This window comes from Taudactylus pleione, unplaced genomic scaffold (assembly GCF_031769625.1).
Source record: "Taudactylus pleione unplaced genomic scaffold, aTauple2 ptg000016l, whole genome shotgun sequence".
NCBI classification, from domain to species: Eukaryota; Metazoa; Chordata; class Amphibia; order Anura; family Myobatrachidae; genus Taudactylus; species Taudactylus pleione.
In genome coordinates, this window is record NW_028284418.1 from 13,082,059 (window position 1) to 13,097,783 (window position 15,725).

Sequence of the window (15,725 nt, forward strand, 5' to 3'; positions counted from 1 at the left end):
GGCACTCGCTATATAGCGTACAAACGATTTTCGGCCGCACTGACTGGTTCGCGCATGCGTACTAAAAACCGTACGCATGCGCAGATGTGCAAACATCGCTCGGGACGAGCGTACTGCCGCTAACGAGCGGCTCTGAATGAGGGCCTAAGCTCGCTAACAGCGAGATTTCATACTCTATGGTTTTGCCTCGTTTTCGAGTTCCGAGTTAGGCGGGAAAAACGAGCCTGCTTGGATGCGACTCATATCTGCAAATTCAGGTGGGCTCGGTTCTCTTAGATCCGAACCCGCTCATCTCTAATCTCAAGATAAATTGTTATAGATTAAGCCTTTTCGCAGACCCCACAGCAGTCTATGGGGAAGGCAATAACATGAAAATACAGGGACTGCAGAAGAAATAAATAATTCCTTTGCAGTTTCCCTCATGTTAAATTGGGAGTACAGTGATAACCCATTTCTTTGTAAAAAAAAAACACCATAGTGAGAGACTAGTATAGGCACAGGTCCATTCACTAAACATTACATGTACTAAACTCCTCAGTTCTAGACAGATTAGGCACAGCACAGAAATCATTAGCTCAGTCTGTATGAGCCAATATCACAAATTCACACAGGAACAACTAAAGTAGAGATAATATTTGACATGAATATATGCTACAGGTTGCCATATTTGGTGGGAGGTGCTCCTGACCCTAAATAGGCAGGCAGCGACTGAAAGATTTGCAAACTTGTCTTGCAGAAATGAACTGTGTGGATTGGTGGATTACAGAGGTAGGGCCAGTGATGTCACATCAACTCAACCTCAACATGTTATATCCACTAGGGTTCGCCATCGACCTTCGATGGTGAGTGTTTACACCATTGATGGGAGGCCACTGATGATAAACATCAGTGGTTGATCCCTGATGGCGAATACCTGCCCTGCTATGCGCACGTACCGTCTGGTAAACCATTGACGGCTCAAATTCAATGGTTCTTAACAATGGTGAGAAACCATTGAGGGCAGACCCGTCGATGGTCATCCCTAATATTTACTATGTTAAAGCTGTGTAGTTTCTTCTGACAGGATCTTGCTCACTGTGCTCCCAGGAAATGCTCTGTAACAACAAAACTGCAGGAAGTCTGTAGCATTGAGTACATTGGCTCTGGGTGATCACATGGAACTAGCAACACACAAAAGCATTATTACAGGTAGTGCTACAGAGATAGAGTGGGCACTGTATATAACTTTCAGGTGCGAGCGAGATAGTATACTTATGCCCCACAATAGCATAAACATATATGGCTTTACAGTATTATTAGTAATTGCTAAAGTCACAATACCCAATAGAATAATTTAATAATATGTCATATACACAAGAGAAACTAGTGTCTTGGCAGTGTTATTAATTAAGTCACATATTCCATAAAAATACAAAACTCTTCCACAGTTGTTGCTTATCCCTTTAAACTGAAATGTGAATGTACTTCCCCGCAGTAGTCCATATGAACATTTCAGTTAATGCAAGCAGAGAGCGGTACTTGATATAATCCAGCTGTGACACTAATGATTTAAGTGCTATCAGTTGGAGAAGTCATTAATCAAACAATCAAAAGTGGCTAGATAGAGCTGCTGATAGTCATTATCACTGCCTATCATTTCACCAGCCCTCCGGCATCTTAAAAGGCACTGTATACGTCCACTTCTTATTCTGTTGCAGTAATGTGAACTTGCTCTTACTATACTCATCTTGAGCTGGGAACACGCTTGTCCAATCCTCCGGAAATCCCACTCCAGAACAGACTTTTGACACAATCCTACTGCAGACCTAGGTTGCAGATATAACACTCAGTCTGTGCTTACACACCTGTCCAATTTTGCTGCAGAGCTCCAATCTGCATCGACAGAAACCATCTGCTGAAATGATTGTCTCATCGTACACACTCTTCAAATCTTTGTCAGACTGGCTGCCACTCACTGGAATGCCAACTCTTGCCAACTGATTACTTCCTCCCACTCCCACATCCGAGATTTTGCCCGTGCTGCTCCCTACATTTGGAATGCTCTCCCTCTCCCTATCAGACTCTCCACCTCTCTACAAATCTTCAAACGGGCTCTCAAGACCCACTACTTCATCAAGGCCTTTCAGCACTCATCCTAACCCACCTCATGCTCTTTCCTTCCTATCTTCCCCTTCTGTGTCATGCCTGTCTGTCTGCCCCTCCCCTTAGAATGTAAGCTCTCATGAGCATGGACCTCTTCCCTCATGTGCTTCTCTTTACATTTTCTTCTACTCTCTACTCCCCATTAGGGCACCTAACATGGGACCGCCAACTCCCGGCAGCTTTTTGTGAGTGCTTTAATCACTATTTCAGCAATGTATATAAGTCGTGTCCTTGTCCTGACTGTAATGTACTGTAAGTTACTTGTTTCTTGTTCACTTATTAGTTCTATGTACTATGTAAGGCGCTGCGGAACACTTGTGGCGCCATATAAATATAGGATAATAATAATAATAATAATAATGAATTGGGAGAAGAGCTGGACACACCAGTCACAGGAGCATGCACACTAAACTGGTCTGGTGATTGGCCATCTGGTCTCCTGATTTTTCAGCAGGTTTAAAAATCTTTTGACAAGACCAGACGACCAGGATTGGATGAAACCAGTGATCATGTGAGCATACCCACGCTACCACTGTCTGACCAACTGGTAGGTCGGAGGTTGGATTGGATGAGAATTGGACAAGTGTGTACTCAGCTTTATCCAAACCCATTTCACCTATCTAGGCATAAGGACATGCAAGTCGGTGATATGCAATAATCTATATACGGACGTATGCACAGAATATTTTGTGTGCATTACACAGTATGGAATTGCATATCTTAATGCCACAAAAAGACATGATAAATAAGCACATCCAACTCAAAATGAGTCCCTTACTATCTGTCATTCTGAGGTTTCTAATTCATCTGAATACTTTAAACTGTGTTTTGTTTTAGATCTGTGAACGTTCTAAAACATGATTGTGCTGATAAAAGTGTTTCTCTTATCAGCGTGCTGATGTCTAAAATTACACACTCACTAAAATGTTCCAGTTATAATCATTGTTCACTATGGTGACAAAATATGTGTTCGTATTTGAGATTGTAATCAGATGACAACCACAGTGCTTGTATAGATCCCTATCTACTGACATCTTGGAGTTAGGTTGCAATTTATAAGTGTTATGGCTGGGTAATGTATAAAAGTGATTCCCGAGGCACATTCTTACCACCGGGACCCCGGAAGAGTAGTCAAGTCTCCCAGAAGATGTCTGCGTGAAGTGGGTGGTCCATGTGGATGGATAATACAATTACACTGTCACGAATTATCCACAGCACCGTCTATTTGGTTGCGGCACATACCCCCATTACTGACACGCTTTTCTCCTCCCGGTGGGGGCTACCAGGAAGTCGGCAAATATGCTATGGGCCTCATTTATGTATTTAGCAAATCCAGCCAAAGGGTGCAAATTAGCACAAAACGTGTTGTGATCCAAGTGCTGAAAAGGCATCTGTTATGCATGTATGGAAAATCCATCCTGCTTTAACATGTAGCACAGACACTGGACAGCTTTATTTTTGTACTATGATTTAGACTCGAGTTAGAGCACCCATCAGGGGTAATTTAAGAGAGGAAGAAGCTGGTGTGTAGTCTCCTGTGTGCCCCCCACCTCCCTAACTTTTCAGCGCTGTTGCAGAGTAGAGTCTGACACTGTGCCAGGTCTCCTGGAACATGGTGCCCATGCCCTCTTTCTGGTGATTCCTCTACTGTGCATGCGCAAATCCCTCGGAAAATGGCGACCACGCCATTTTGATAGTACTTTCTGCATTGCTGATGCCGAACTCTGTAGAGGTAAGTATAATATATGGGTGCAGGGTGTTGGGGTATGCGCCCCCCTGGGCCCAGAGGCCTGTGTGCACACCCTGTACCCATTATAGATACGACCTTGGGACCCATCTAGATCAACATCTCACACATAAAAACTTCCATGTTTAAAGCCATCAATTCAGTCTGCTTTTCTCTAAGTCATTCTACATCTTTACTACTCTTACAGTAAAGAACCCATCAAGTACCTTAAAGCAGAAGTGTTTTCTTGCAATCCTTGATGTGTGCTTAACCTTATCATTAATGAAAAAGGTATAGGAAGATTTTATTTGCTTTGACCACATATATTGTAATTGGATAATCCAAAGACCTATTTTCTACAGTAAACAACCTTAACTTGGACATGCTCATAGCTAAAAGCTTCCATACAACTTATTCATTTGTTTGCTCACCTGTACATTGTTTTCACTAATGCTTTGTGTGTTTTGTAAGTTGGTGGCTAGAACTGCATTGCCTGTTCCATATAGCTTTATAGAGAGCCCATATGATATTTTTATCCCCGCTTAGGTTTTGTAGCCACTCTGTAGCACTGTTTACTTTTAGACCATCTGCTGTTTACTCCTTCATCAAGTAATTGTGGAATATACTGTACTAGTACAGTTTAGTATCACTGCAACCCAAGTGTTTAGCATTAGAGCTGAACTTCACCTGTCACAAAACAGCCCAAGCACCTCCCTTATCCAAATCTCTTCAGAGAACAGTCATCATACACCGAGCACTGACATTACACTTTCATATCTGCAACTATCTAATTAATAAACAAGGTAAAGTGGAGGATCTAACCCAGGAGCCTGTGGTACTCCTCTGAGTGCTTAAACCCACACAGAGTATTTTCCATTAACGATAAACACTATGTACTCTGCCATGAAGCCAATTTTCATTCCAAATACAAGTGGTCTCTTCCAAGTCAATGTTCCCAATTATAAAATATTATGCAAAATATAAAAAGTATAGAGAAAGTTAAAGATATGTATATTGCGAGATATCGGGAGATGTAAAATGAAATAAATGATCTAAAAAGAAACCTGTGTGAATATCTTTGGATAATGCAGAGGTATAGGTAGTTTCTCATTTTTTAACTTGTAAATGTGTTTGTTCCATGGGATGGGATGTTCTAAGCAGTAATACGCAGTCAGACCTTCTAAAACTGACGTTTTCTGAGGTTCGCCGCAATACCCATGTGTATCAGCTCCGGAAAGCGAAACATTCCAGAGCTCGTGCGTGATAGGTAATGCCATCTATAGAAGTCTATAGGCATATTTCCGTAGAAATCCCCGGAGATGGATTCGATGGCCGCGCATGAGGCGATGTTGCACACAATTGTACGATATTTTAAGTTTGCGCATTCATCTGAGTTGCACCACGCATGTGTCTCAATCGGATTCGCTGAGAATCGGCTGCATGGTCTGAGAATTTTAGTCGCGTTACTGGGAGGTAACGGCAGTGGCGTAGCCGATGGTGACGTGTCCCTATCATGTCACTGAAAGCAACTGCGTTCAAAGACTCACAGCCGCTCACACAGGATGCCATACTCGGACGGGGAAACTGCAGCTGGCGCAAGTTTTGATGCGCTGATGTAAGTCGAAATTCGCAAATTGAGAGAAATCCATTGCCATAAGACGCTGCAACTTGTTTGAAAAGCGGACGCAGCAGTAGCCTAATCATGCAGATGCGACTGTGGCAAAAGACAAAGCCGAATCCGTGTCCACCTCAGATTCAGGCCCACTGACTGGACATTAGGCTGGCAAAGGGAAAGGGTTAAAATTTCACCCACCAAGGCCATTCTTATTTTAAAAGACGAGCACTGGTACTGAAAGTTGTACAGCCTCTGTTCACTGCTGTAAGCACAGGCAGCACTATTCTACGATGGGTTGCTGCCTTTTCATACGTTACCATAATAGTTTGTTATAGTAAACACGTTTCATGGTTGATTTCCTTTGGTTCTCTCCCTCTTCACATCCCACAGACTCCCTCTTCACATCCCTACCCACATCTGTTTCTTAGCCACTTGATGCCACCCATGCATGCTACAGTATATGTATAAATACAGCTTTCCAGAGTTATTAGAAAACAAAAAAACATGTTGTGATACAAGTGTCGAAAAGGCCATGGTCACTCAGCCGGCCGAGAGACACGCAGATGATCCGATGCTGCGTCCAAGGACACAGCTCGGATCAGTAATGCATACAGGAGGCCTGACGCCTCCTGCTGCATTACCATATTAGTGCTATCGCAGCTGCTAACATATTAGCGGCTGCGATAGCTCCTGCTTTCACAGCTGAATCACCCCCTGTGTAGATACACCCCTGCACTTGACACTTGGGTGTTCCCTCCTGGATCTCCAGGATCTAGTGATGTGTCAATCAGAATGTGCATTTTGTTTGATCCATAAAGTCTTGTCCCTGTGTGAATCCAAAAAGGTAAAACAAATGACACAATAGTGCACACTGTATAGTGAAGTGTGATAATGAAATGGTGCAAATGTGAAAGGCAAATAGATGAACAATACTTGCTCCAATGTACGCCGGTGGTTGCTTTAGCTAGCAGATGATGAATATGTTGTAAAGTCACTTAAATTTGAGAGATGTCACTTCTTCACCTTGTCAATTCCCACAGCTTAAAGATGCTGTAATAAAATAGGTAACACTAATAGTGCAGACTGTAACAGGGAAAAGAAAGTGACAGCAATGGTGCCAATGCACTCCCTGTGTTAGGAGAAAATTGTATTCTGGACTATTAGTCCACCAATGTCTGCTGGTGGCTTTTGGATGCTGTAGCTGATGTTCACCAAACTGGGGTTGGATGAAATGTTCTCCTTTATTATGTATAATAGGATGGATTTTATCTGCTTGGAATTTCCTTTTGTGGAAATAAATTAAAAAGGACATAATAAAAAGCAATATTGCCAATAGTAAAGTAAAAAAGTATTTTTAAACCGTAGGTAATCCTCAGGCGCAAAACAAAACAGAGAGGGGGAGTGGGAATAAGGATAGGAAGAGGTAAATCAGAAATAAGCGCTAACTGCTCTCTCATGGTTGATTACGGTTTGATCATGGGTCTGTCATTGAATAGCTCCGGGCACCATAACAGGAAGGACTATGCAGGAGACCAGAATTGTAGGGGAAAGAAAGGATTCATTTCTTATACATTTCTTGTTTAATAAATCGTTGTTGAAGCTACTGTGCTGTTTCTCATTCCTGTGCCCCTTATGTCACTGGTTATGGGACGGGCAAAAGAGTGGAAGGAGACATCATACAAACCTGATATACAAGCTCACGCCTAGCTACTATGATGGAAGCACATCGCCATAAGAGGTGTTACCCTGAAGATGACTAGAGTAATGGTTTGGGTGGAACTGCTTTCTACACACTTGGTTTATTGGTCTCTCTATCACTAATATTGTTTGCCAAAACACATACACAATAACAGTATTGTGTATTTTCTTCTCATTGCGAATATATAATCTACAAAGGAGACTCCACAAGGAGCAGAAACCAAACTCCCCTCGGGACACTTATTTTAAAGAGAAGTTCACATTCTTATTTAAGTCATTGTGTTTATTATTGTACATATTATAAACAGTGCACATTTTAGCACCTATCATTTCTTTTTACTTTACCTGAGGGCACAGACTGTGTGAGTCATCCCTTGGCTAATTGAATCAGCCCCTTAATGGTGCCTGCAGCCCTAAGAAGTGGTAGTGCTCAGAAAAATACCCTGGAGTTCTGTTGGAACAGGGCGTTCCTGTGCAGCGTTCCCGGAAACGCGCTTCCTGGGAGGGATGAGGTCAGGGTCTGCGTCGATGGATGTGGATTTCCAGGCCTCGCAAGCTGCCAGAATCCGGTCAGGCTGCGGTAAGCTTCAGCAACTACAGCCTGACCAAAGGGGCAACGGTTGTGATGGTCATCCCAGGCTGGAATTGCAGATGCAGCAAGGAGATCTCTTTCCTACAGACACCTCCTGCTGCATTTGCATTTTAGATGGATGGAATTACTCAACGGCTTGTGTGCAGCTCTGCAATTCCGTCCATCTCTGAATCAGGCCCATAGTACACTATGCTGCAAAGAACTTTGACTTGTATTCATTAATGCTAAACCATTTTTAAAATGAGGACAAACTATAAGGTTTTGTCTGCCTTGCTGTCTCATTTTCAGGGGTGCCAAGATGGGGAAAGGTGTTGGGGGTCATGTGAACAAGGGAGGCATTACAACATCCCCAAGATTGTGCAGCCTCATACTGTTAGGTGCACCCCATACGGTGCTACAACTCCTCTGCTTATGACCACACCCCCAGAGCACCAGGGCCTACCCAATCTCTTGGCAGCCCTGCTCATTTTAATAAACTCTGCTAAATGATAACTTTTTTTCACTGCTCCGCAAAGCTAGACGCACTGCTGCACCTCCTCCGTGCCAACCAAAATAACCAAAAGCTCCTGCTATTGGCAGGGGCAGACATCTACTCCTCTGCAAACTCCAGCACTTTGCTCCAGAAACCAATGCATGCCTACAGAAACGCATTAGCACCAATCATAGTGCAACCATGTAATGTATAATGAGTTCTAGGTGTAACTGGGCTGGGATTGATTTCTTTTACAGAAAATGTAAAATTGCCAGAACACCAGCAGAATGCTGCCATGAGAAAGAAGACCCTCAATGCATATTGATGAATGCTTATTTTTGTTGGGTACATTGTTCTTGTTTCCAGGCTACTATACTATTTGTTCTTACGCTAATTTGAGCATTGGGGAATTGTCTTTCTGGAGTTTATGGTTCTCATATTGAATTATATAATCATAAAATGAAATGTAAATATAATCAAAACGTCTGATGTTATTAATAAATTTAAACAAGAGTGATCTCCTATACAGATAATATGTATTTCTGAACGTTTCCAAGAAAATAATGTGAGTTTGTCCCGAAATGTGAGGAATTTGTTACATTGTATGATCCTAGCGTGAAGTTGTGTTTTCCCTTCCATTAGCATCAGCTCCAGTCTTGCAAACTACTGAAAGCTCCATTGCAGGAGAGCATAAAACCTACAGATGAGGTTGTCAGCGTCCAGTGATGCCCCGGCCTTACCTGCTCCGTGTCTTGTTGGTGCTGATAGTGCTGTGCCAGGTACATAATCAAAATACAAAAATCCCTCTGTTCTCTCAGCATGTACACACTGATCTTCTGCACACACTGTATGTGCAGCATTTCCTGGAACCCCTCCAACACAGAAGGGAATGACCAAGTGTGCAGGTCACATCCTCTATTCAAGAGTGCGACATGTATTATATATGTATGTAAATAAAAATGACAGTTCACAGAGAACATCTTGCCAATGTATTTTGTGGCTTAAACAGCTTAATACGCATCTAAAAACTTTTATAACTACAAGAAATCACACAAATAACTACTACCCCAAGTGAATTATTATCCTTTATTCATATTATGTATATATATGTATATATTTATTAGGGATGTGCAGGCTCGGATAGGTTCGAGTTTGCACGTGGAGTTCGGATTTTTCCCTCCAAAAAAACGGAACTCAGAACGAGGCAAAACGTCATCTTACATGGACGAACATCATCATTCCTGGTCTTTTGTCCAGGAATGATGATGTTCGTCCATGTAAGATGACGTTTTGCCTCGTTCTGAGTTCCGTTTTTTTGGAGGGAAAAATCCGAACTCCACGTGCAAACTCGAACCTATCCGAGCCTGCACATCCCTAATATTTATTAAAAGTTATTTTATATAGAGCACACATACTATGGTTCCCTTTACAGAGAATATTTCAGTCATTCTCATCAGTCCATGCCACCGTGGAGCTTACAATCTATAGTACCGTTTTAATGAAGATGAATAACAGAGGCGTAACCGGACGTTCCTAGACTCAATACAAAATCTAAGCCAGGACCTAGTTTTTCAGTTGGGCAACACCATAGAGATCCCCACATTGCTGTGACACTTAGAATACCATCTGATATTTACAGAAATCTGCATGCACAGAGATAGCCCTCTTGTGCAGAAACCTTACCATTGCACAATGCTCGGAAATCCCTTACACATATGTTCCCTTGAGTCTATCACTAAGCCTAACTCTAACCCTAATCCCTAAACCTAACTCTCAGTCTAATGCTAATGTTGACATTTTGACAATATAGACATTTCATATGTCGATATTCTGTCCATATCAACATTTTCCAGATGTCAACACTTTAACCATGTTGACATCATATACCTGTCAACATTATGAATATGTCAACAGTCTGACTGCATACCCTTGTCTGGATTAGTTTTCATGTATATTCTCTCCACAGGCTGCCTCGGCTCAGATCATGGATTACCTGTATGACAGCTGGAAGAAGTATGAGACAGACTGTAACAAGAATATGTCCATGGAGCCACCACCAGCAGGTGAATACACTACATGCTTTTGTAAGCCTTTGTTTTGTGTTGTTGCACAAACTAATATGTATAATAAATATTTTATAAGGCATAAAATCTCACCCTGCATCCAACTACACAGTGACATTTGAGCTATATGCATATATATACTACATGTCCAAAAGTACATGGACAACCAATCATCACACCCATATGTGCTTGTGGAACATTCATTTCAAAACCATGGGCATTAATATGAAGTTTGTCCCTCCCTTTACTTCTAGCCTTCACCCCTCTAGGAATGTTTTTACTAGATTTTGGAACATGGCCCCATTCAGCCAAACAAGCATTAGTGAGGCTGGGCTCAGATGTTGGGTGATCAGTCCTGGTTTACAGTTTACATTTCAAATAATCCCAAAGGTTTTCATTGGGGTTGAGTTCGGGGCTCTATGCAGACCAGTCAAGCTTTTCTACAGCAAACCCAGCCAACCATTTAATGGTGGATCTCACTTTGTGCACAGGGGCATTATCATGCTGAAATAGCAGAGGGTGTTCCCCAAACTGTTGCACAAATGCCGGTATCCTATTAGCGGCGGCAATCTGCCTTGGCTTAATACTGTCGATGGGGTTATCCAATTAGCTCCGAAAGCCGAGGTTGCTATCCAATTAGCCACTCAGGCAGGCGAAACAAAATTCCCGAAATCAGCCCCGTTTTCGTGTTCACGATCGCACTAACAGACACAGTTTCCTTAAACCTATGTGTTTTCTCACAAAAAAAAGGGCTTTAATTGGACAGCCCGATAATGACCATCGGGCACGTTAAAAGCCCCTTTTTTTTCGTGAGTAAAATGGTTGTGGCTAATAATATACCAGCCAAAGTAGGAAACACACAATTCTCTAGAATGCTATTGTATACTGCAGCATTAAGATTTACCTTAACTGCAACTAAAGAGCACGGGCCAAACAATAAGAAACAGCACCAGCCCATTATTCCTCCTCCACCAAACTTTACAGTTGGCAGTAGGCAAGAATATTTACACTGGTGTCTGCTAAACTCAGATTCATCCTCCCGGTGAAACATTACTCCAGAGGGCGCCTTCCCACTGTACCAGAGTCTAATGGCGGTGTGCTTTATACCACTCCAGACGATGTTTGGCATTGTGATTGGTGCCCTGAGGCTTGTATGCGGCTCCATGGCAACACAATCCACATAGCTTCTGATGAACAGTTCTTGTGCAGACGTTGCCATAGGCAGTTTGGAACTCGGTAGTGAGTGTTGCAACCAAGGACAGATGAATTGTACATGCTACTTGCTTCAGCATTCAGCGGCTGAACTGTTGCTGCTCCAGTACTTTTGCATTTTACAATAACGTCACTTACAGATGACCGGTACAGCTCCAGCAGAGAAGACAGTTGGCAAACTGACTTCCTGTGAGGACATCCTATGACGTTCTAGGACAGTACCATATTGAAAGTCACTGATCTCTTCAGTATGACCCATTGTACTGCTAGTGTTATACTATGAAGATTGTAATGCTGAATGCTTCACATTATGAACCTGTTAGCACTAGGTGTGGCTGAAATGGCCAAACACAACAATTAGAATGGTTGTCTATAGAGTTTTGGCGATGCAGTGTATTTCTTCCTATTGCTAGCCATTATGCAATGATGCAGTCATCTGAATGTGTCTGAAATATATTTTCAACCAGCTGGAACATTTACATAATGATAAACATCTACTATTCTACTTTTATTCTGCATATAAAGCCATATAAACATAATCAGCACATATACAACCATAATTTAATGTAAGAAACATATGAATGATATGTTTAAGTATGGGCCATCTATACATCACATCGGCTAAACCAATGAATTAACCATAGAGGACTAATTACTAAAACTAAAGTAACTAGTGATGAACATAATGGCAATGCCAGCAATGTGTATGGCTCATTCTGACATGGAACTTCAGACATTCTCCTCCTCCCTTATAGTTCTGAATGAAACAAAGATAATGAAATGTTTCCACAGGACTGGTCTGCAACCGGACCTTTGACAAATTCTCCTGTTGGCCAGATGCTCAACCTAATACTACAGTCAATGTCCCTTGTCCCTGGTTCCTTCCTTGGTACAAGAAAGGTAAGACACCTTCAGTATGTTTAGCAACCTGTTACTGAGTCCTGCTATGCAATAACAAACTTGTCCCCTCTCAGTGCAGCACGGCTTTGTGTACAAGCACTGCGGGCCAGATGGGCAATGGTCACCCACTGTGAATGGCCATGCACAGCGCGATACCCAGGAATGTGAACTTGACAAAACGGATTTGAAAGATCAGGTAGAATTTTGGAGTAGACCCAGACCTGCAGGCAATGGGAAGTTTTGTATGGGTGGTATGCATGGCAAAATATTGTTTATGTTATATATACTGTATATATAATATGGTGCCAGACTCTGTCCCAAGAAATTCTTGTTTATGTGGGGCTCTGTTCCTGCATAAGTTGCCAGCTCGATAAACGTATTGTCCCCCTAAGATCTGATACAATATCTGTCCCTTGAGGCTAACTATTCCCGGAACTGGCAGTTCCTGATGGTTGGTGGGCTTTCTGCCACTACATTCCTTGACCAATTGTCAGCCGTGAGCCTTAGGTTGGGTCCTAAATCTGCCAAAAATCTAAGTGTTTGAGTTATTACTTCCTGTTACTGTTAAACCAGAAAATTCAGATATAAACAAGCAAACCATTAAGAAACACTGGCTGCATTTTGTTACAGTATACTAATGATTGAAATAAAAGACTGAGTGAAAGGATTCTGTATAGAAGAGTCCATTAAGAAGGCTGGACAGGACAAAGACGTTTTATGCACCTATATCTTTATGGAAACTCTTTACTAAACATATGATGCAATGTTTTTCCAGGGTTTGCTTGTCAGGTTATTTATTGATCCAAGTCAGTAACTTTGTAGTGGACAGAACATATGTAGGATTATTGCACTGTGCAAAGAGCAAAATGGGCATGATTTTGTGAACCTGTTCCTATGTTCTGTGGTTTACCATATAATTCTTCTGTTATAGACATTATTATAGTCTAAGGTTGCACTCATATATGAATTAGCCATAAGTGATATGTTTTCTTTTTACTTACAGGAAAGGTTTGCCAAGACTTATGAAAGCTTTAAGATCATGTACACTGTAGGATACTCGATGTCTGTTGGAGCACTCATACTGGCTCTCGCTATTCTTGTAGGATTTAGGTATGTAGGTGTGCCAGTGAGGCTACTAAACCTCATTTAAAGATACTAATCCTGTAGTCACCTCAAGTGTTCATTAAGCCCATTTCTTCCTAGTTCGGACTCTTCTACACCCAGTTTTCCAATTGTTGAACTCTTCTCCCACAATAAACTAATTGCATTCTTCAACACATTCTTCCTGCAATGATCCATCACCCAGACTACAGTATCTCCCTATAAAAATGACAGAGCAATCTTCCTGACTTCATACTGCTGGTATTTCTTTCAGTAAACTCCACTGTATGCGGAATTATATTCATATCAACCTGTTCACCTCGTTCATACTAAGGGGAGTGTCTGTGCTAGTGAGTGACACCTTGCTGAAGACTCGTTACAGTGAGAAAATTGATGGGGAATACGTGCATGTCTGGCTCAGCAGTGAGGTGAGAAGAAGCAAGACCTGTGTTCTTTGCCACCACTAAAGGGAGGTGATTGGCACCACAGCAGGTCTAAATTCAGCCCATTGAAAACTCCATGCTGCTTGAGCTCAGATTCTTAAGGCACTGACTTACTTAGAAGCCCAAAAAAATCCTGCGTAAATACGTTGAACAGATATGACAGTGCCTATAGTGCCTATAATACCATTCTGGTCATATCTGTATGACCTATAAGTGGGACTGCAGCAAATCACACACACAAACCCCTTAGGAATTGTTCACTCCTATTCACTGGTAGTGCTCTTCTGCTAATGCATAAAAAGTGCATCAATATAGGAGATTATGGGCTTGTTTCATATTTGTGTCCTAACTTTTGAGCACTGCGTTTAAAGTTTTAGAACATGGCACAACATATTTCAGATTACATTGGTAAGAGGGCAGCACATGAAAAATGCATGGAAAACACAGTTAAAATACACCACTATAACACATCTAACGTACATTTGTTTTCATGTATTTTTACACATTTTCCCCTGCGCATGTACAGTCAGGTCCATAAATATTGGGACATTGACAGAATTTTCATATTTTGGCCTCTATTCACCACCACAATGGCTTTGAAATGAAACAAACAAGATGTGCTTTAACTGCAGACTTTCAGATTTAATTTGAGGGTAATTACATCCAAATCAGGTGAACAGTGTAGGAATTACAACGGTTTCTATATGTGTCTCCCACTTTTTAAGGAGCCAAAAGTAATGGGACTATCAACTCAAAAGCTATTTCATGGACAGGTGTGAGCTATTCCCTCATTATTTCATTATCAATTAAGCAGGTAAAAGGTCTGGAGTTGATTCTAGGTGTGACATTTGCATTTGGAATCAGTTGCTGTCGACTCTCAATATGAGATCCAAAGAGCTGTCACTATCAGTGAAGCAAGCCATTATTAGGCTGAAAAATCAAAACAAACCCATCAGAGAGATAGCAAAAACATTAGGTGTGGCCAAATCAACTGTTTGGAACATTCTTAAAAAGAAAGAATGCACCGGAGAGCTCAGCAATACCAAAAGACCTGGAAGACCACGGAAAACAACTGTTGTGGTTGACAGAAGAATTATTTCCCTGGTGAAGAAAAACCCCTTCACGACAGTTGGCCAAATCAAGAACACTCTCCTTGAGGTAGGTGTATATGTGTCAAAGTCAACAATCAAGAGAAGACTTCACAAGAGTGAATATAGAGGGTTCACCACAAAATGTAAACCATTGGTGAGCCACAAAAACAGAAAGACCAGATTAGAGTTTGAAAAACAACATCTAAAAAAGCCATTACAATTCTGGAACAACATCCTATGGACAGATGAGACAAATATCAACTTGTACCACAGTGATGGGAAGAGAAGAGTATGGAGAAGGAAAGGAACTGCTCATGATCCAAAACATACCACCTCATCAGTGAAGCATGGTGGTGGTAGTGTCATGGCATGGGCATGTATGGCTGCCAATGGAACTGGTTCCCTTGTATTTATTGATGATGTGACTGCTGACAAAAGCAGCAGAATGAATTCTGAAGTGTTTCTGGCAATATTATATGCTCATATTCAGTCAAATGCTTCAGAACTCATTGGACGGCGCTTCACAGTGCAGATGGACAATGACCCGAAGCATACTGCAAAAGCAACTAAAGAGATTTTTAAGGCTAAAAAGTGGAATGTTATGCAATGGCCAAGTCAATCCCCTGACCTGAATCCGACTGAGCATGCATTTCACTTGATGAAGACAAAA

At 41.7% G+C, this 15,725-nt stretch overlaps 1 protein-coding gene across 1 annotated transcript in view; it reads left to right on the forward strand.

The window, feature by feature from the left end:
• The window catches only part of GCGR (glucagon receptor), a 48,661-nt gene that overhangs the window by 15,567 nt on the left and 17,369 nt on the right, over nucleotides 1-15,725 (forward strand). The window contains exons 2-7 of the mRNA XM_088474733.1: nucleotides 8,888-9,024; nucleotides 10,212-10,308; nucleotides 12,313-12,420; nucleotides 12,495-12,616; nucleotides 13,424-13,530; nucleotides 13,796-13,949. Coding sequence (XP_088330859.1) covers nucleotides 8,971-9,024; nucleotides 10,212-10,308; nucleotides 12,313-12,420; nucleotides 12,495-12,616; nucleotides 13,424-13,530; nucleotides 13,796-13,949 — 642 coding nt within the window. The 5' untranslated portion in view covers nucleotides 8,888-8,970. The remainder of the gene's footprint in view (nucleotides 1-8,887; nucleotides 9,025-10,211; nucleotides 10,309-12,312; nucleotides 12,421-12,494; nucleotides 12,617-13,423; nucleotides 13,531-13,795; nucleotides 13,950-15,725) is intronic.